General features: G+C 39.0%; 1 protein-coding gene across 2 annotated transcripts in view; it reads right to left on the reverse strand.

The window, feature by feature from the left end:
* The window catches only part of LOC110980165 (uncharacterized), a 59,356-nt gene that overhangs the window by 35,315 nt on the left and 1,491 nt on the right, over positions 1 to 22,550 (reverse strand). The window contains exons 2-9 of one of the 2 annotated variants that reach the window (XM_022236548.2): positions 19,693 to 19,766; positions 15,037 to 15,513; positions 13,322 to 13,493; positions 10,960 to 11,057; positions 6,382 to 6,500; positions 2,483 to 2,581; positions 1,865 to 2,029; positions 505 to 621 (exon numbers count right to left, since the gene is read on the reverse strand). In XM_022236548.2, the coding sequence (XP_022092240.2) occupies positions 505 to 621; positions 1,865 to 2,029; positions 2,483 to 2,581; positions 6,382 to 6,500; positions 10,960 to 11,057; positions 13,322 to 13,493; positions 15,037 to 15,508 (1,242 nt within the window). In that variant the 5' untranslated portion in view covers positions 15,509 to 15,513; positions 19,693 to 19,766. The remainder of the gene's footprint in view (positions 1 to 504; positions 622 to 1,864; positions 2,030 to 2,482; positions 2,582 to 6,381; positions 6,501 to 10,959; positions 11,058 to 13,321; positions 13,494 to 15,036; positions 15,514 to 19,692; positions 19,767 to 22,550) is intronic. The other variant, XM_022236547.2, reaches the window with a different exon arrangement.

The following is a 22,550-nucleotide window of genomic DNA, read 5'->3' on the forward strand; positions in this document are numbered from 1 at the left end:
CATTTGGCAGCATGTTGGTTTGGAAGAAAAGTGCAAGATACAGGATGTGAAATGGCAGATATGAAACACAATATACAGTATATAAGTGTCATCACTGAAAAAATTGGCTATGGAAAAATATGTATAACTAGCACTACAAGAAGCACATCATTCTTCATGGGCTAACTTAACTAAACTAAATTAAACTTGAAATATGGCCTAGAGAAATTAGGACAGGCAACATGATGCATCAATTTTAATCAAGCTAGTTTTAACATTCTGCTTATAAATTTTTATCAATTTTATAATTTCTCTTAATATCTTTCAATTTTATTGGAATGCCCATGTTACGCTTTAAGGTTTTCCCAGGGTAATAAGATAGATGACTTCAGTCAAGTCCATCACTAGTCAGTCAGGAGTTCAATCTCAAGTCTGTTCATCAGTAGTGCATGGGTGTGCATACCAAAGTCACTTATGAACTGGATAGTGATTGAAGAAGCCCACAGTCTACATCAAAGGTCTTACCTCAGCATCACTGCAGTCTTCAAGGCTGTTCTCTACTGCAAAATGCCTACTCATGACATGCTGCCTATATGGAGCATCTCTAAGCAAATCCCTGATTTTTGAAAACTTGGCAGCAACCTGTGGGAAAAATATACACATGTACACCTAAACAAATCAGGTAAAACAGAACATTTCATAGGAATAGTCAGGCATGTCTAGTTCACAACAGACTTAGGATTAATATATGCTAGTATCAGGTAGTTGTGGCTGCAACTGGCATCCTTTCATGGTATAAAGACAGAATACCATGACTTTTAGGATTTGAAGTAATACAGTAAGGCATAAGCTGAACAAACAATCCACACATTTCCTTCCTCAACTTAGTTTTGCTTATTGTTTAGGGTCATACACTGAAACACCATTTAGCTTTTGTGATAGAAACGAGATGTATGATGAATTATTTTGTAAGTCAATTATCTTATGTAATCAAATACCCAGTAGCCATTTTCAAGGAGTGGAATCCGTTTATTTCCTCTCTTCATGTAAATAAATCAATGCATTCTTGCATTCCAGTTGATATTTGAATAGTGTAGAATTCAGTAGGGTTTAATGGTGTCATTAACTATTAGTTTATATGATGTCAAGGATCAATACTGGCTTCTAATGATGATGTTGCATAAAATAGCTCAATATTACTTTATAAAAACCCTTTTACTTTTGGCTTCATCCTGCGTGTCATTACTAACGTCTATTGGAAATATATATAAGAGGTATATCTTCAGGAAAACCCTAACAAGAAATATTTGCACTCTATGTTGGCAACAGGCGGTGCAGCATCTCCATGTGAGACTACAGCATGCACACATATCGAACACTGGCTACGGATCTCCACCACTGCCTCTTTTGATCAAAATTGGAAGCCGTAGTTGCAGGAGACAGGACCTGATTATGGCTGCACCTATCATACACCGCTCCATACAATCCCATGTATTAGCTTAATTGATACACAGGCAGTACTGGGTGAATGTACATGTACGTGAATCCTGACTCTTTTTAATTACGGGTTTTGTCCCTCATGACATATATTCATCAACACTCTATACTCGAACCCACCTACCTCCTGCTTACTAGTGCATACGTCTGAACCACACAACCAACGAGCCTGGCGGGGTCGGCTGGCCAGCCCAAGTCAGATGTAGCAGGGGGCACCATAAAACTATTTGCAAGATGTACTTTGCATCGGGGAGGTGTTAATTTCAATTACAGGTTTTGCCCTGACCCGACATACATTCATAAATACTGCATCCTCAATGCTTGTCCGAGAGCAGTGTTTATGAATATACATTGTACAGTACATCTGGACTCTTTTTTAATGGTCTACCTGTTCCGTTGTTTCTCTGCCAAGGCTACCTCTATGAGTTCCAACAATGATAATTGCAGGTGATGTTCTCTGAGAGAACTGGTTGGCAGTACTGGTGTACATGTGTACTGTCTGCATCCAAAGATTCATGCATTCCAAGTTAGTCAGTTCATGTTGTTCAGTGGCCTTCAACAAAATGACAGAAAAACATATCTCAACTCAGTACAGAACTACTAATATGAGGCAATGGGGTAACATTAATGTACCCTTTTCTACCCCAAAAGTCTTACCGAACGGGTTTCAGTTCTATCAGACTCAAGTTGTTTAGTGGGAATCAAAATGGATGTGGATGTAAATGTGCGGATCATTCCACACACAGGGCCTTTACTTTAAAACTTTTTTTGACCAATTAATCCTTCCCTTTCAATTATGATTTTGATTAATCAATCATAAACTTTTAAAGAAGGTTTAATCAACTAAAGAGCAAATATGTCTAAGAACAAAAAGTGCAAACAAAAGAAGCCAAAGCATAACAAATATATGTTGTTTTTGAATTTGAAGAAAGAAGAGCAACAGTCAATCCTCACTGAACACAATAAAAACCAGACTACATGTTGATATTATGAGTAGCTTTAATACCTGCCCATTAGATCCAGTAACTTCAAAAACTGCTGCTTTGTCCAAATCATGCGTGAGGTTGAAAACCAAAAGGAAAATTGCACGGTGCGAATAAACTACCTGAAAGAGAGAGAAAAAAATTACATTAGTCTGACAATTCTGGAAGAGGAAAACAGGGGCAAGTGGCCGCTTTGTTATGTCCATGATTCTGAGTATTAATGTTTCCTCTCATAAATATCTGGGACAGTTTTTCTACTCCTATTGGTCGAAATATAACACATTACCATGTATTAACATTTGATAATGCCCACTGGGAAGTGATAATGCCCGGTGCATAAATTATGCTCTAGCACATGGATAGGAGATAGTTTAATGGGGTCTGATTGGTCAGGAGTCTGTTGCATGCAACGCACCATGCGCACAACAAGTTCATCGAAGGGATTCTATTGAACAACTTTCAAAAGGAATATAACATAAAATGGATGGGGGTGTTTGGCAAAATTAAAGTAAAGATTTAGAGCAAACCAAAAAATCGTTGGAAATCCATCAAATGTTGACTTCTTTTGACTCTCTGAATAAAAGGTGTTTATGAATGGGAATAATTGTGTGAATGGGAATAATTGTGTGCTTGGCCAGTCATAAACTAACATTTAAGACCTTGCTCAGAAGAATGAATGCTGATAATGCCTAAGCTGCAATTTGTCTCGTCCATTCTCATAAGCCTGTCTTAAACACATGTTTAAGACCAACCAAGCACATATTTATTTCCTTAGTTAAAGTTCTCTGAAATACAAAGCCTGAGATATTGTCATCAATAAGAACTCTACATCTTCATTTCTGATCTTCAGGTGTAATAGCATTCTTACTTTTCCATGAGTCAAAAATAATTTCCTATGTTTGACGAAAGTTAAGTTTTCAAGATGTATTTTTTTTTTAACGTTTTAAATGATTTTCATCACACTAGCTTACAAACAGACTAATTTCAGCCCAATATGCAGTCTCATCATTACTGGAAATCAAACCCATCAACAACGTGTCTTCAGCATATTTTTTAGAGTACAATTATCACTGCATCCTAGTAACTACTACAAAACATTGAAAGCAATGGCAAAAAAATGCAACACAGAGGAGCTCTGTATTACACGGGATCCTGTTTGAACACTTTCTGTGATCCTGGTATTAAAAATCACAAACCCACAATAACAAAGAAGGATCGTTACCGATTGTAATTTATTGATCAGAATATGAGGTTACATTTTGTTGAATGCAGAGGGACAATCTATTAAACAGTTTTCCGACATACAGTTACGCCCAAATTTATTCATGCCCATAACAAAGTCAGGATACATGAATCATTTTGTTTTGAGGAACAAGTTTATTCTGGATTAAATGACAAAAGAAGGTGACAAAAGGCTGTAGGAAGTACTGCAAGAGAAATGTCAAGGTATTCAGTATGTTTGGTAGCTTTGACAGATTTACAAAACAGTGTCTAGTCATTTACTCACACCCTTACCTAGAAATCAATGGTGAAGCCTTTGTTTGTGATCACAGCCTCCAAATGATTTCTATACTTGCTAACAAGTTTTGCATGTCTCCATGGGGATTTTGGCCAACTCCTCTTTTGCATAGGTATCAGGGTTCTTGAGGATGGAAGGCTCGCTTGACCATGTTGACATCATTCAGGTCTTGGACACCTTTCATGGATACTTGATTGGGTGCAGATTTGGATTCTGGATTGGCCACTCCAAAACATTAACACTGTTATCATAATCAGCATGGCAGTGTATTTTGGATCGTTGTCTTGGAATGTCCAGTGCTGTTCAAGGCTATGTTTTTCCACAGACTGGTGATGTTTTCCTCCTTTTTCAGTATGCCATCTACATGTACTTTGACAAAGTTCCCAACACATTTTTTTCCAACCACCATGCTTGACTGTCAGGACTGTGTTAGCTTCAGGTTGCATGCTTTGCCTTTAGGCTTGTGCCAAATGAAAGCCACATCACTATTGGCCAAAATGTTCAATTTTTGTCTCATCCAACCACAGAATAAACAACCAAATACTTAAACCTTTGACAAAGAAATTTCTGCAAAGAAAGGATGAGTTTTTGTACACTTTGGTTGGAGGAGTGGAGTCTTCCTTCACTGGCATCTATGGAGACCTGCTTGTGCAAAGCCCACTGGAGAGTCTTTCTTGATACATATATTTAGGTCCCAGATTCACTCATATTCTTCAGGATAGCATTGGTGGTGATTTATGGATTGTTGTTGGCCTCTCAAAACACTTTCCTTGCCAAAGGAGGCAATATCTTTGGCTTCTGGCCACATCCCTTGAGGTTTCTACCGTGTGAAACTGCTTGTACTTTTTGATGATACTCACTAACAGTACTATTACCAACAGTATTGTCACCAACAGCCTCAATTCTGAGGCCCGAAAGGTATGAATAATTATGGACAGGCATGAAGAATCAAACTCTTAATATTTCTATTTTACTGCTAATAATTTGAAAAAGAAATAAATGTAGGTTTGTATATGCCAAGTAAAGTCACTAAGTAAAACCAAAGTTCCATCAGTCCAATTATGGTTTTTTAAGAAAATAGATGGGTATTAACCACCTGCTGTCAGGGAGCCTGGTTTCCGGAACGTTTTCTTTAACGCAAAGCAAAGGGAACTGGGCCATGTAACAAAAGACCGTTCTCAGAACAAAAGACCAGGCTACAGGGAATTGCCAACATCTTTTCAGTTGTCAAAAGTGGAGGTAATCCGTCATTGTTTTGAAACAGTATACTACTTTTTGTGGCATTCAGCACAAGCGGATTACTACCGGGGACAAAAGGGCTCCAGTGCACCAGCGATGAGTGATACAATATCACTGCAAGCTAATCTTGCAGTATTTGAAAAGACGCCAGCAGCTCACTGGGTCAGTTTCAGGAACTTAAGAAAATTATGCAACACTGCACAATCTGGGCTCTCTTTACGAAGTGGCAGGCCTGGCTGAAATACTCGGGCGTCATTAGATGTTATCTGTCAGATCAGATTAGCCACCAGACAGTCATTTGTGTGGGTGTATGTGTCCAGTAAATTAAGATATGAATATTCAAAGAATTTGAAAACAAAAAAGATGAAAAATAACCCGGCCCAGCAGAATAAACATGGATAAATGGGCCCAGTGCGAAGTGGTTAATAATTTGGGGCATACGTGAATGGGTTTATCCAAGTGTTTCTAATTCTTGTGCAATATAAAAAGTAAGTGCCACCGGCTAATTGTCATCTAAATAACCTGGTTTGGGAACTTATGTCGATGGAATTATTAAAGAATTGAAGCTTTCAAAGTTTTTTGAACAGTGCGACATTTTAGTGACCACATAAACAGATAATGAAAACCAAGCCAAACTACTGAAAACCATGTCTCAAAGTTTCCTTTATCACCATCTGTGGTCCTACAGTTTTATTAGTTGTAATCATCTTAAATACTTTTCAACAGTTAAACTATCAGGCTCAAATTAATTTGAGTTGGGTTTTTTATTTTAAATTTCCTGCAGAGCACACAGTTGCTTTAAGTCATGAACCAAATTAAATTATTTGCATAGTTCTCTCAGTGGTTTCCTTTGGGAGCAATTATGGTTTGTTTCTTGCCACAACCAGTGACTGTTCAAATTTTTTGCCATGCTCATTTGAATCACCGCACTCAAAGTTATCTTTTATTCCATCTCCAAACTGTTGCCTTCATCACCATACATGTGTAAGACAATTTATTGGTTTAAGGAGTTTCTAGTTTTCCCCCAAACTCACTATTTGCAAGAGCTTGCTGCTTATTTCTTTAGCAGACCTTTTGCATGACAATACCCTTCCACCAAGTATTTTTCCCTCTTTGAGCTATATTTAGTCTCAATTGATGTCAACCTGTCCCTATGACCCTTACCTGGTGTGTAAGGTCAACTAGGTCCTGTCCTGTGTGATCCCAGATATTCAGAAGGGCGTCTCCATCAACAGGCAACTCATGACCAGAGGCTTCAGCCATACCTTTCCCTTCACTTGTAACTAATTTAAATAAAAAATAAAGCAAGTAATGACTTGACGTTTGACAAACAAGCTCTCAACCGAACATTTGACAAAACCATTTAACAATAAAAGTCCAGTTTTGCATGGGGAGAGGGGATGAGCCAGATTTGAAAAAGGAGGGGCCAATTTTATGAAATGCTTAAAAACATGTCATAGGAAGGGTAACCTGGTAACTTGTTTTATCTTGCAACTCATCCTAAGATCGATTTCACTAAACTAAAGATGCATTCAATATGTCCTAACTTTCTTATCAACTCGTCTTAAATTAAGATGGGTCCAAGGGCCATCTTATCTCATTAATGTGTGCAGTAATCATCTTGAAATAAAAGATGAGTGTCTTGCACGAGTTATAAAATGAACAATTTCAAGGAATAAAACAGATGCAGAAACAGACTTGAAGAGATGTTCTGTGAAAAAAAAATTATTTTCAAACTTTAATGGTATGCAGCACTAAGAACTCTCTTCTTAAAACAGAATGATGAAAATCATTGAAAGCATTAATGATCAATGAAACATCTGTTTCTTATACAGTCACACATGAGTCGTCGGAGTAACTTGGCTGTCCCTATTCTTTTCAATGACTGTTTTGTCAAGCAGCAAAGAGAAGCATGAAACAGCCATCAAATTTCTGGTTTTAATGCATATCAGGATGATGAAATTGATTACAGTTCAGAGTTCCAACACCTTAAAATCTCTTTATGGATTTCAACTGTAAGTGCCCTTCACTGGTGATAACGGGGAGAGGTTAGAATGAACTTGACCACCACTGCAACCATGCATCCAGGGACATGACAAGGTTCTTTTGAGTGTGTGTACGTACTTGATGGCTATTCCATTCAAATTGTGCATGTTGTGGTGTCTCCATTCACCATTATTTCTAGGTAATAGCCACCATTCCAATGAGACACATTCCCAATATATTCTTCCCACTCATGGCACTCTTCAAAATTTTAATAAATTGCCCCAGAATCACCATCACAAGCCAATATCTGGCTCTGAGGCAACTGTACTATCATGTTTGCAACACAATGGTCTGGGCTAGGAACACTGCCACTTCAGTTCCATGGCACTTTTGCCGCAATTGCGCCACATTTCATAGGTGATTGCAAGCAATCACAGGCACTGCCACTACAGTATAGACGATGCAGATGTGCTACATTTACGATGACAAAAAGATCTTGCTATGATTGTAATATGATCAAAGTGATTGAGCTGTGCTCATGCTGGGATTCTGGGGCGATCTAAAACTGTTTGTATCTAAATCGGCAGAAATTCACGTTTTTGTCAGTCCTTCCCCAGCCTCCGCCAAAGATGGGTGTATAGCATGAGGTGGCCCTTGTTCAGATTGCCATTCTCCAACACATGAGGTATTGGAATGGGAGAAAAATAATAAGTACTTCAGAAGCATTGTTGAGGTACTTCTGCTCCCATGCCTATGATCAATCTGTGCTGCCACCTCGATAGAGCTATGATAATGGACTTTTAGCTATGTTTTTGTGGCACTTTTTTGGCGATTCTAATCCACTATACTACCCCCATGCAAATATTAAGCATGGTCAAAACAAGCACCGCAGTGTGAATGTGGTGGCAATAAAGCAAGCTCCAGAAGAGCATTTTTTCAAGGCATAGCTGGAGTGTGTCTCAGTGGAACGGGGGTGTAAAGCACTGTCTTCTGTTAGTGTGTGGAGCCCATGCATACAGATCAATGTTTTAGAAAATGTGCTTGGGCATGCATGTAAAACCATAAAGGCATTGAATATCCTGACCTAGCAAAACAAGGGAAGCATAAATGCAGTACTTGTAAACATGAAATAGGCATGTACCGGTATGTGTAATTCAATGCCTCCTGTAGATATCCTTTAAGCAATTTGACTATGGATACATGGTACATGAACAAAACTACACACAGGAGACCTACATAATGCTGCATGACAGTCACAAGAGAACTAATGTGTGTGTGATGTACATGGATAAAAAAATATCCAACACAACTAACTTGTCTTGCAAAGTGAAGCCTGATGGACGTTTCCTTGGTTGTGTTCAGCTTGTTAGATTGCTCAAAATTTAGTATGTTTTTAGCATATTACTATTTGCACGTACATGGAAGCTTGTATCATTACAAAATTGGCTTTGTTAAACCACAAACGAATGATGTAAATAAAAATGGCAGTTACAGCAGAAATAGTGCTTCACTGTCTGTCCCACTTCTGCATATCTTGTACAAGTTAAAGCAGGTAGCACTAACACAGCTGTACAACTGAACTTATTATCCCAGGTCACGCCAATACAATGCTATGGAAACAGCACAGTGACTTTTAACTGTGGGAAAAATCAAGGTAATGAACCTGTGGGGTAGATCACTCATGTTCTCTCGATCTGATACATGTGTGTTTGTGGCATTATCACATGATCAATTCTCAATGAGTAAGAAATTGTATTACCATGGTATAAAAAACTCATAGGTGGACTTCACTTTCTCGTTCTCAGTGTCACCTGACCAAAACTCTTTCAAAATTGTTCAAGGACTTCGTATGGTTCTCCCAAAAAGTACCTCAAAGGGTGAAAACCTAAACTCTCTTTTTGATGCTTCTCTGTTTAACACCGTTCATAGATACTGACCCTAGTCTCTTGGTTTTTCTGAAAACATGGGCATGGTTTTAGGTCTACCATTAAATCGTTCTACAAGTACATTGCAGAGAGGGTGAAAAGGAGAGGTAAATAACTGCTTAAACGACAACATTCTACTTCTTTCATCACACTTTAGGTAAATTGTGAACTTCTCCATGAGAGCTTCTGCTACTATTCTGTCTACCAAAGTCAAGATATACCTGTACATAGACCAGTTTCCTTGTTCTGTGGTTCACTGAATATATGGGAACTTTGTGCAAGTCTACAGCAAGTCTTTTGAAGGGGGTGTCACTTCAAAAAAATTAATTAAAAATTAAAAAGCCCTATGGTGAGTGGGATGAAGACAATTAAATTCAACTACTACCCAGTAAACTTCATTCATTTCACCCTGCATTACTGACACACAAAATGTTTTAAAAGAAATTTCCTTACCAAGAGGCAAATTATAGGTTTTTGTTTGGGGCACTAGAATTTTGTGGGGGGGGGGAACATGCCCTCCAGTCAGTAACGCCGTTTAATTATTTCATATACTAACTAAAGACCATTTATGCACCATTCAATAATACCCTTGAACTGTGCATGCACAGAAGGCATGATTGCATTATTATCTGGCTATTCACATTCCATCTTTTAACAGAAGTAAAATTTCTGAACTCTAAAGTAAAACTTATCATTCTTGTACCAGAAGCTTAAACAAACTAAGTGTATGGACGTTACATAATGATAACACCAATCTGCAAGATCCATGAGAATGTCAGCTGAAGCATTCAATAATTTAGAAACATAATTTCATCTTCTGATTTTACAATCATAAAGAGAAAGTGAAATGGTGATCTGTACACAAAGATTTATCCAGGCAATGAACATGTATATAACAAATAATGAATGTTTCCCATTTGTGCAAGGAAAGAATAATTTCATGCAGGGACTAAATAAAGGTTGAACTATTCCAGTTTGGTTTTGCCTCATGGGATTGAACTGTCACTCTGTAAATTCATTACGAGTTTTGCCCTTACCCAGCATATACATACGTGTATGTATTCATAAACACTGTATACTCAAGGTTACTCTGGTGGGAATCAAACCCACAACTTCCTCCTTACTAGTGCAGATTAACCACTTGACACCGAGCTAGCCGGGGGTTAGCTGGCCGATTCAAGTCAGATGTACAGTACAGCAGCCGGTACCGCAAAGATGTACTTTGCATCAGGGAGATGTTAATTTTAATTACGGGTTTTGCCCTTACATCTGATTCGGACCGGCCAGCCAACCCTGGCTAGCTCAGTGATTGAGTGATTAAGACGTCTGTGCTAGTATTAGTGAGCAGGAGGTCGTGGGTTTGAGTCCCACCCAAGCATGCTTGTGAATTTTTTTTGCACGCTCTTGGATAGGCACTTAGTATACTGAGTATACACTGAATATATATTGGGTTAGGGCAAAACTCGTTATTAAAATTGACATCTCCCCGATGCAAAGTACATCTTGACATACCATTACTCTTACCATTACACCCCCAAAACATGCAGTTTTGTAGTCTGTTTTAGAAAAGTCAATACATGTACTCCAAAAACAAAAATAAAACAATAGAATTACTGAACATTTTGTTTCACTTCATGAAAACAATGTAACCATGCATGCATGCATACACTGCAGAGCATTTTTGCTGTATGAGAGGTTTTAATCACTTTTAAGCAGCGGTGTTGCACTTAGAATCCATTCAAGCTTAATTCTAAGTGAATATTCTCATACATGCACATAATAAAACGGCCATGCCAAGGACATCAATGATAAAAACAGCTTTGAATGTTACCTCGGACTTCTCCATGATAATGCCAAAACCTCATCCCATCAATTCTAACACTGAGTAAGACATCAATGCCACCAGCACAGCTTTCCAAGACATCAGATCTGCATTAGAATTATCTTGTTAACATAAATTAATAAAAAGTTGTTTCTGTTGCCTACATTTGTTAGTGCAACTTGCTAGAGTATATGTGTATGTATTAGTACATGTACCTGATAGACGACGACAAGCTCCAAGTACATGTAATAGTACTATGCTTTATTGCATATTCCCATGCCACAGAGCACATCACAATACATGCACCGCAATATTCCAAGAGTAAGTACATTGTTCCTTACATAAACTAAGCTGCACAATCCACTGCCAGTGAGCAAATTTGGTATTCCAACATCAACTCTGTTTAAGATAAATTTATCATCCCATTTATGCTAAATGGAAAACATGTAACCACATGCATACATAACGAAGCAAGGTGTTATGGCAAGCATCGAGTAATGAATCACAAATGTTTCTTGCTCTGTCACTAGTGGCATAGCTAAAGGGAGGGGACACAGGGAGAACGGGATCCGACTCAAGGCTTATATCCCCGGCTCAGAAATTAGAAAATGAAAAAATCTCTTGACAGTCGGCATTTTAACTGTAACCAAACCCATTGAATGCCCCCTCCAGAAAATGAGACCGCCAAGTGCCTGCAATATGTACCCCAGTTATGCCACTGTAGCGCTGCAGCCGAACCGCGGAAGCGAACCAGAAATCATTGAACACGGCACTTTCGAACTGAACCAAACCAAACTGGTTGGTTCGGATGTTCAGCTTTAATACTGCATGGCATTGATAGCACACAGAATCTACACGAGAAAACTAGATAAAAAAGCAAATGGAATGAAAAATGGAAAACGAGTTATGCCGCACCGGCACTCAGCATATGTACGTGTACATACGGACTGTAAATGTAAATGTACATGTACAGTAAATCTACGATGGCCACGCATCAGGCAATGGTTGTAAACAGCATGTGGTGAGAATTCACTAATAATCAACCGAGAACATGCAACATACAGCATTTTCGCTGCACAACAATTCTAAATTCTCACTACATCCAATTGTGCTTACATGTACATGTATGTATATTGAGATTTAGCATTATGTTTGCCATTATAGCCACACCCTTACATTCTGTATTAGGCCAATGATGTCATAGATGGCTGTGCAACACAAATTTTGATTGGATGTTGATCACAATCTTACTCATGCTCGATCAAAGGCAACTCGAAGGGAAAACAGATTTTGCCAGGCGGGCTGGTGCAGCACTCCAGCACTCGAGAAGATTTGGTTCACATGTTGGCCTAAACTTGCCTTTTGTTTGATCAAGTTTGATCAAAGCTGTAGTGGAAATGCATTGTAATGGAATTTTCCATTCAAAAAAGACTGATGGAAAATTGCACCTTTGGCCACGTGGGCACCATCCTGGGAAAGAATACCAAATTGATAGGGTTGCTCATCGAATACATTAAAGCAATAGTTTCGTAGTTGAATCTGTATTATGAAAAATAAACAAAACACAATTCGCTCGAAATCTAATTTCATCTTGTATCCTGCAAAGGAGGAAACTCCCATTTGAGCGTGCTGTTTTTCTGTTTTCACATATCCTACAATCATTTGTTGAATCAAGCGTGGTCCAAACACAACTGCTTTTGGTTGGCAAAACACGGTCGGAAACTGTTACACCTCCGATGGTAACTTTCTATGGAATGCTAACTCCTGCACAAAGTTTGGGGAAACAGTTTAGAAAAAATTAATGTTCAAATCGAAGTTGCTCATGGATGGGGATGGAGCGGAGATTCATTGCTTGAATTAACATATTTTATGCACGGAAGTATATGGCACCTTCATAACGAGCTCTTCAATGTCTTAATGTGCACTCTACATGTACATGTATATGTACGTACATGTACACGTGTGTACATGTACGAACCTGAACCGAAATTCGGCAAAAAAATTCCGAACCGTGTCCGAACTGAACCCAAACCAAACCTTGGCACCTACTTGCAGGACTATGCCACTGTCTGTCACAGGAAATCAACCCTGGCCAGCATCCAATCACAAAAATCAAGAAAGCATCAACTTAATGGGGAACGTTTCTGCAGTGCAAATGTATATGTACCATAGTTCACCATAATCCTTTCAAATTGGAAACACTTAATCATGTCACCTTTTTCAAACAAACCATTTGTACAAGCAAATGTACAGTAAAAGCTTAATGAAATGTGTTCGTGGGGTCATAGTTTTTCAGTTAGCCAGAACACATGGAGAAGATGGACATCTTGTCATGATGGCCATAGCTGATAAGCCTTTAGCATATATTTACCTGAAGTTGGTCAGCTTTTGCATTACACTGGTTTTCCCTACCCCTCCTTGGCCAATCAGCACCAGTTTAGTCAAACGTACACTTCTGCTGCCCTTCGACAATTCTTCAATATACACTCGCTGTGCTTGTACTCCTTGCTCTATTATCTCTTTGGGCATGTAGGTACTGTTGTCTGCATATGAAGAATTACCAAGTTCACAGTGCAATAAATCACTCAAGCTGAAGTCATCATATCATTCATATCCCTGCGCATCATATCCCTCTAACGCTGAGCAATGCATAAACAGATTGAAAAGAACTTACATGTGTCTGAAGAAAAAAATGATTCCATTTCACCTGCTGAGTTTAAAGATAGAGTCCATTATTTGCAGTTATCTAAAAAGTAAAGCCTGGTTTCAATATCGACATAAGAAATGCAGAGAGCAACGCAATCAAGATGCAAACTACAACGCAGATATACATGTATGGAAACATGTCAGATGGAAGTATCGCTGATAACGCAAATCAGCTGCAGATGGATCGGCAAAGTTGAGCCCAAGTCAACTTTACCGACTGTCTGTGTTGAGTTGCTGAGTAGGCCTATACAAACACACACGCTGGCATGACAGGCGTACAATGATGTTTGTCTTGCTTAGTACCAATAATTTTGTTTATTTTCTCCTTGTTACTAGCAAATGCAACCCCAACCATCAACAAAATAGCTGACCACTGACAAATTAAATCAAACTGGAGTATCAGTTTGGCTTCAAGAGGAAACATTGCCGCCTAAAAGAGGCATTTTGGGTGAAAATTTTCTGAGCTTCAGGCCCCATTTTGTTTAATATTTTGGGTGGAATGATGTCACGCTGTGTCTCTTCCACAACTGTCTGCGTCTTGATGTCTTGCGGACCATCTGCGTTACAAACGACCATAAGAAAACCAGGCTTAACTGTCAAAACTATTGTTGAAAGCATAAAGATGGTATGGAACTAAACTCCATGTGAAACTATTCTTTCTGGCAAGCTGTCATTTTGAAGAAAACAATGAAAGGTCATTTCCAACAATATATCTTAGGAAGTATTTTTGGAACATCACCATTGGAAGCAAGTGCAACTGTGCAAGAGTTCCTTTAACTCATTGGTTCAGTGCGTGACATCCCATAGCTGCATTCCACTGAATGTGAGAACATGTCTAAGATGCTAAATTCAGGCACAATTCAAAACACGAGTCAGTAACTTCTGATCTGATATTAAAATCCTAGAATACTACTTTTCTTGGAATATGCAGAACTCACTCAGCAGAATATTCATCAGGTTTGTTCTAAAGCACCCTTCTTTAGATTTTGAGTAAACTTGTTTCCTTAAAAGAACATAGTGGACAGATGATGGCCTGTGTCTTTTAAGTCTCAACTTGAGTTTTTTCTTCAGTCTACTGCCTTACAGTGTATAATAAAAAGCTACAATTATCATTCAAATTTGAACATGAACACTACATTGGTATATTCGCAACATTCCAACAATGATGAACTATTGGTCTAGTGGTATGACGTATGGAGAAAATAAAGGAAATTAAGTGCCAACATCGCAATACTGGTACATGTACCTGTTCATTTACATGTAAGACTTGCAATTTCATACTGGGGCTCAGTTTCATGTTATAAATTAACTTTCATTACTTATCTTTCAGAATTAGAATGCTCATTACAAAAAATGGAAAAGTTTAAATCCCTATCTTACCATTTTTCATAACACAAGTGTAACAGCCTGATAGATCAACAGTGGCCCACACTGAATTCTTGAAATTAACTGCTCCTCGTGTGTCCACTAACTTTTCTGGCCATCCTTGCTGACTGATCCTAACAAGTCCCATCTCATCAAAGGTGTAATCAATGAAAATGTTTTCATTAGCCTTCTCTAGGGATATGACCCATGTCTGGCTCTGGTAAGACACCTCTTGACTATAGATGGCTGGGAGTGACAGTGGGTTAACCTGGTCTGGATTTTGGTTGGTGAAGCCAACGCGAGGCATGCCTGCCCATCGGTTGTTTTTTTTCTTGAAGAACAAGGACACCACTGAACCAGCTTGGAGGTTGGTGTCACTGAAGACAATGCCATTGTCAAAAGTGTCAGGATTACGGATGGCAGTTGAAGCTGTACATCTGAGAGATATGTTACTCCCATGACAGGACGAGTGGAAGTACCACATCATCCTTCCTGCACGATGATAAAGAAGTAAAGAAACAATTCTAAATGTAACACTGATTTCCTTTGTTATTTCCTTCACACTCTGCTGACTGTGTAGCAGAGTTTAACAACAGTGTAGTACTAGTATGCAGCCTGCTGAATTAAGCCAGTAGAACAAAATTTATACACAACTGATTTCTAAAGTGCCCAAATTTTCCACTTTTGGATTGCTACAATTAGGCCAAGCTTGGTGAGAGCTAATAGGGTTTATGTACATGTAGATGACATCACACACTGGCCTGACAGCATAATGCTACAATGTTGGAGTGAAAACAAATGGTACAGACTGCCTATCACTGTATATTTTCACTGCATTTCTACCTCGTGCCTTCTATGTTCAGCTCAGCACCTGGCCTGAAAAGTCTACTTCAAACACGTCCAACAGTTTTGAAAGATGGTTTTGAACTGTGTAGCAGTTGTATATGAGTACAAATTACAACCTTCGAGAGCCAAGGCCGAGTCCGGGGTCTCCTAGGCCAAGGCCAAGACCGAGTGACTACCATTCAAGCCCTAGGCCAAGGCAAGTTATTACACACATAACTACTTTTGGCACTGTTGGCTGGTGCACAAGATTTGTCTAGATCGACAAAAAACTGTTGTACATGACACAACAATATCCCCAATTATTTTGTCTTAGAAAAATAACCAAGTGTTGTGTTTCATTGATTAGTTACTTTCACTTTAACACTGTAAACAACCTGATAAACAAATCCAAATCGGCATAATTACCGGTACATGTACCTCTTGTTTGGCAGGTGTTGCAAGGTTCAATTTTTATATAACTTTCAACACAGTAAGAGTACGGAGTCCCCCCAGAATCACAAAAAGAGAAAATATAAAAACTTGAATGCTCACAATACATAAAATTCCCCACAAAATAATTTCTCAATATTTTCAATTATAAAACAAGATCGCAAGATGGTAAGGCTTAAATGCACGCTTTTAATCCTAACACAAAATCAAGTAAGAATGTTGGAAGCTCACAGATAGTTGTACAATTGCAAAAGAAGTCCTGCAACCAAATCGTGAAAATCATTAAGTCAGATTGCAGCTACTAAAAATTCTGAAATTCTGGTGAAATGTGGTCAGTGGTTAGCCTTGTGTGTAGGAGACACAAATTATTGGGCTTACAGGACTGACGAAAGTGACGAGGACACTTTTCCTACGAGTGGATTAACCAGTTCCAGATCGCGACAAAAACTTCTCCACAAATAAAAAGTAACCATGCAAGAAATCAATTTTACAGCCAGAACCATTAAACAAGCTGATTTTCTACTGAAAAACTTCTTAATTTATAGAAATTTTCATTAGAATTCCAATCAATTAAAATATAGAATTTGCCTAAACTTTTTCACCTGTGCAGTGAGCCATCAACGATAACATCCCCCACGCCGCACAGTTGATGAACCCATTCATCACATACATTTCTGCCATGTCTGTGTAGTTGAGTTTGCAATGTATTTGTGTGCAAATAATGCACGATCAGAAACTAGGAAATAATATGTATTCAGTTTTGGCCAAGTTTAAACAAATGGAATCTCTAAAAGTCATTTCGATTAAACAGACATAAGATGCAAAAGTTTATATGACTGCTGAGTATGAACAAAAGTATTTGGAATCACACGTAGCGAATGACTTGTATCTCCCTATAAATTTTTGTCAATTTTTTGGGCTCCTGTGATTTTTTACAAACCGTTCACAAATGTCAAAGTGCGAATCAAAATCTGGCCAAATTTCTTTTCTAGAAATTTTCTAAGAAAAAATTTTCTGCAAGAAGAAGCTTACATTTCACCTTCCAAGCAGAACTTGTCCAGGAATGTACATGTAGTTCAGACAAACAACACAAAACAGGTAGGTTTTTACTTCAAGCTATCCGGAAGTAAGAAAAAGATGGTGCTCGGAAAAAGATTTCAATGAACACATGCCTAATAAGGCCGTTTGTTTCACACAGATCTTTATCGTGATCAGTGATCTGTCATTGGTTTACGAACACCAAAATCCATCTAATGCATGGTGCGAACCAGCGTTAGGATCACTAATCGAGATCCAGATCCACGCACGGCCATGTCAAACAAACAGGCCCTAAGTGTGCATTCAATTAAATGGGTAGATTTCTACGCACGAGCTCATTATCCCTCACTCATGGAAGTCAGTCGCGAACGACTAAGATGTCAGAGGCGCCGTTGATGTGATCATAGGTGGGAACGTAGCCCCAAGTCGGATGCACAGATGCGACCACACTGTGGGCATGCAGCAGCTGTTGGATTAGGTCTCCTCTCTTTACGGGCTTGATGCTTCAGGTCTAGATCTTGCAGACGCCTCTCCTCAAATGCCTGTAATCCACTTTGGACAGCAAGTTGCCAGGCACTGTGGTCAGTGGCCAAAGTCTCCCACCTACATTATGTTGAGTAATACCACAGGATCTCAACGACGTCTTTAGACAATCTTTGTAGTTTTGAGTGGCTGTCTAATGCTCCTGCTGCCAGAGGCCAGCTCTGAGAAGAAGACCATCTTTGGTATGCGTGCGTCAAATGATGTGAAGCAAGGCTGTCTTGGTGTCCACACTCTTCAGCCTTATATTTGCTGCTATGCTGTCTACTGTGCTCTCCTTGAATGCAGGGATCACTGTTAGGTACAGGTATGATGGGAGTTTCTTTGATCTGAGACGTCTAAAGGCAAAAACTAAAGTTTGTGAAGCCTTAGTGAGAGACTTCGTGTTCACTGATGACTGTGCCCTTGCAGCACTGAGTGACCCAGACCTCCAAGATCTTGCTAGTTCTCTCTCAACAGCAGCTAAGACCTAAACAGGAGTGATGCTTCACCCTGCACCAGGTCTCATTAATACTTTGTGATCCATTGGGATTTTACAATAAGAGGTCAAATCATCAGGACAATATAAAGATATTTTCATAAATCACAAATTTGGGACTTCTGCCGTCCAACTCTGTTTATTTCGCTCACAAAAACCTCCAACCCATGGGCCTATTTTGCATAGAGGTGGGCAGCTACAATAGACATTGAGAGCCAAGTGCATAGTTTTACTCCTATTTTGGGGGTGTTTTTAGTGAAGGGCGAATACAAAAAATTCACATGACTAGCCCCTATGAAATGTAAAGAAAAGTGCACTTCTGGCCATTATCTTGAATTTCCAACTAGCAGAGACCAACCTCTCCTTAAGCGTCACTGTCTTATTTTGTACTGTCTTCAATGGGCGCATATTTAGTGTAATGTAACCTATAGAGACAAGACGGCGGTGCCCAAGTACAAACCAAAATGGGGCCCTCTGTCCTTTTTTTGGTGCTCTTTTATGTATGAACAGAGAACATGAGCATGTTTTTCTTGGAAAGTTGCACAAACAGTGAAGATTACCGGAAACTATCAGAGGAATGTACACCGTACCTCTTTGGAGGGGGGTGAGGGTTTGCAGGTGATGTGCGTACAATGGCCTGTAAGCCTATTCCATTTATTAATAAAATGGGGGTGTTTATAAGGAACTGTTTTATTTAAAGCTACGATCTCCAGCGTCTCCATTATCCACATTATCAACTTGTACTATTTTCGATATGTACACTAGCCCTTTGTTTCATGGAGATTCTAGAAAAGGATTCCCATTTCAGCTTCTTGATAATGCTATGGATCCTGCATGCGAACACACTTAAAATGCACATGCTGCGCTGTAATCTTGTCAAATTAACACCCCCTAAATTCCACACATAACTACGATTTAATTTATGAAACTCCCACCATCGAAATTGATTTTTTTTTCCTGAAATGTATGTGTAAAGGCCTCGCCTTCAGACTGTAGTCCTTTAAAGGAAAACCTTCCCATCAACATGACCTTTTTTCCACACCATTATAAAAAGCAAGTGATGCGTCCCATTCAAATTTTGTCCATTGCTTTTGGGTATGCGTATAGTAACAAAGTTCTTCACATTCAATCAAAACTTACAGCCTGTGGAGATGTGACACGTACAACCGACCGTCACCACAGAAATTCAGGCAACAAAGTTGGCATGGCACGGTCAAAAAGGAATTGCAGGTAAAACAAAATATCTATCCCGAAGACAATTTTCATCTAGAAAATTACCGTCTCTGATACAAGTGAAATTCCCATATAAAAAATATTTTGGTTTAAACACTCGTACGTACAGTTGAAATTATCAATAAAAATATTGCCGGCTGTTTGTGGTTTCGAAGACTCATCGTGGTCCATCTTCGCACAGCTAAGAAACAAAGGACATAAACGCCATCACCGCACAATACTGAATGAGAAGAGTTTTAACTTGTCGCACAACACCCTTCCGTCCCTGCCACCACAGACATGTAAAAGCATAGACAGCCAGTCTTGCCTGTAAAACCGTGATTTTGAAAAGTATGGGCAAACAACAAGCAAAGCGACGGATGGCAGCCCGTTCAGTGCGAATTTGGCACAACGCACTTACATTGCCTGTATTTGTTTATCGATAGATGTGCTGTACTCCAAGTAACTTGGACCCTACAAATCACTTTTTTTTAAACATTTGGACATGGTCAGGCAATAGTAGGGTACAAGTACCTTCCATCTAGCTTTTGCTTCCATTAATTCATTTCACTCAAACTAGTTTGTACCCCAAATCAAAATCCTCCGAATTCACCTCCAAAATGGTCCTTAAACTGTCTAATGCACGATACCTGTCATTTTGTGAGAATCCCAGATGTCCATGCTGCCTCATAGGTCAGGATGGTTGGAAAAAGCTTATTTTTGCTAATAATGTAGGTTACCCTCTACAAAATACACATATGCTCGGTTGTCATGGTAGTTTCATACATGTACATGTAGGTTACCTATTATTATGGGCTTTTGGGGGGAAGATTTGATCAAGAAAGTGCAAATAGAGGTTTTCTCTGGTATGATTGCAGGGCACTTTTCAAACGCTGTTGCATACGGAACCATCAAACATCAGGAATCAGTAAGGCCTAAGGAGTAGTGCCAATTTAATCCATCCAAATGTTACGCAATCTCCATAGGCATTAGGGCACCGATTGGAACCACCTGTAATTTTAGCGGTGAAAAAATAAGTAGTGTAAACAGCCTAAAATACCTTAGGATTCACATTGCTAATAATTTGTCATGGAGGAAACACATATCTGAAACTTGCAAGAAAGCTCAGAGAGTATTAAATATCCTGAGGAGGAACCTTTGGAGCTGCACCCTAAAAGTCAAAGAAGCAGCGCACTTCACATTGGTTCGACCTATGCTGGAATATTCATCATCTGCCTTGGATCCCCACTTGGTGTCTGACATTCAGTGTCTCAAACAGATCCAAAGACAAGCTGCTAGACTTACGTGTATTTCCAACAACTATAGTAGAGCACCTGGCACCGTGACAAACATACTCAAGGAACTTGGTTGATCATTCCTTGAGATACACAGTATATGACGTCAAACCAACAGGTTATCCATGATGTTCAAGATAATCAGCAAGTTGGTCGATGTATCCTCACTCCAAATGTTAGAATCTCCAGGGGTCATACAAAAAACCAACTGCAAATCCGTTCTCACACCAAGGTTGTTGACAATACCTTCTTCCCCAGAACAGTTAAAGACTGGAACTACATGCCACAATCTGTGGTCAATGCAACATCTGCGTCAGCTTTCAAGGAGGCAATCGGGCAATATTATCATTGATGAGTTGGTTTAAATTTGCGTCAATCTCCCAGCGCGAGGCACAAACCTAATACAGTTGGTGTGATGTGTCGTCTGGATGCTTTGTCAACTATACTTATACTTAGTCCGAGTAATTTGGATCCTACAAATAACCTAGTTAATATTTGGACAAGTCCAAATTGCCTTTTTAAACTTTTGGACAATGTCCAAATGTTAAAAAAGGCGATTTGTAGGGTCCAAGTTACACAGAATAATGATACACATACATGTACACGCTAGCTGTTTAGGAAGTATGCCAGGCCTGCATGTATCTCTTCAACTGTTGCAAGCGCATTGTTTTGAATCCCTACGGGCCTGATTAAGTAAACAGAATTTTTTTTTTTAATCAAAAAATATCTTCATAGAATTTTATGGCGGGAATTTTTCAACTGTGTATAAATTCCCTACACTGAGAGTAGCAAAGGTTGGATGCCAGTCTTCACAACATTACGACTGACATCCAGGGTCTAAGACTTGTTTACGAGACGACCAACAATTTGGCTTTAATTTGTTTTTGGTTTACCTTATTGAAGAAACTAATTTCACGTTTACATGTTCTTCATGACCTTATCTATCCATCTGGAGGGTTAAGAACGAACCATGGTCTGCAAAGTCGAGGAAAATACACTCGGAGACAATGTTACTGTTTTTCATGGTTGTAGTGATTTAATTCATCCATTCTCGAATTGCAAAGTGCACACATACAAGAATCCGAGATGCGTGCATGCACTATGCGTGCACGATTTCCATTAAAGGTCTATTACATGCTTGCTAAACAGAGGCTCACTGGTACCCAGCTTTAAACCCGCCTGTTGATATAAAAAACGCAGTTCCATTTTTGTCAGATCAGGGGGCTTCAGACAGTCAGACTGACCAATAACCCCCCACTTTTTAACTATAAAATGTTCATATTTTGTTCTGCTTTGTATTTGGGTTTATAAACATAAATTTGGGAAACAATCTACTATTTATACGAATAAAATACCTTGTCAGCGTACTTGGCTTTTTAATATGCATAATGCAGGTTGCCTGTATGGCAAAAAGTTCATCAACGGACACTCTGTGAAGAATTTAATTTGTTCGTAGATTTTTGGGGGTTAAAGATGTACAAATACACAAACATGTAGAGATGTGATTTTCTTTAAATGAAACAGTAACTTATATCAATAAAATGAGGAACAAAAAAAGGATGACATTGCAGGTAAGGTGATCGTACGGTGATGAACAGGCAAGAGCGATGCTCTAGCGCAGGAGCACAGTATGCAGAGGCGGGGCAGAGGGTGGTAAGTAGCGATCACATGCAAATTGTGCTGTTGATCAA

This window comes from Acanthaster planci, linkage group LG12, assembly GCF_054643075.1.
Source record: "Acanthaster planci isolate LZ-2023a linkage group LG12, COTS_SCS, whole genome shotgun sequence".
Taxonomy (NCBI): Eukaryota; Metazoa; Echinodermata; class Asteroidea; order Valvatida; family Acanthasteridae; genus Acanthaster; species Acanthaster planci.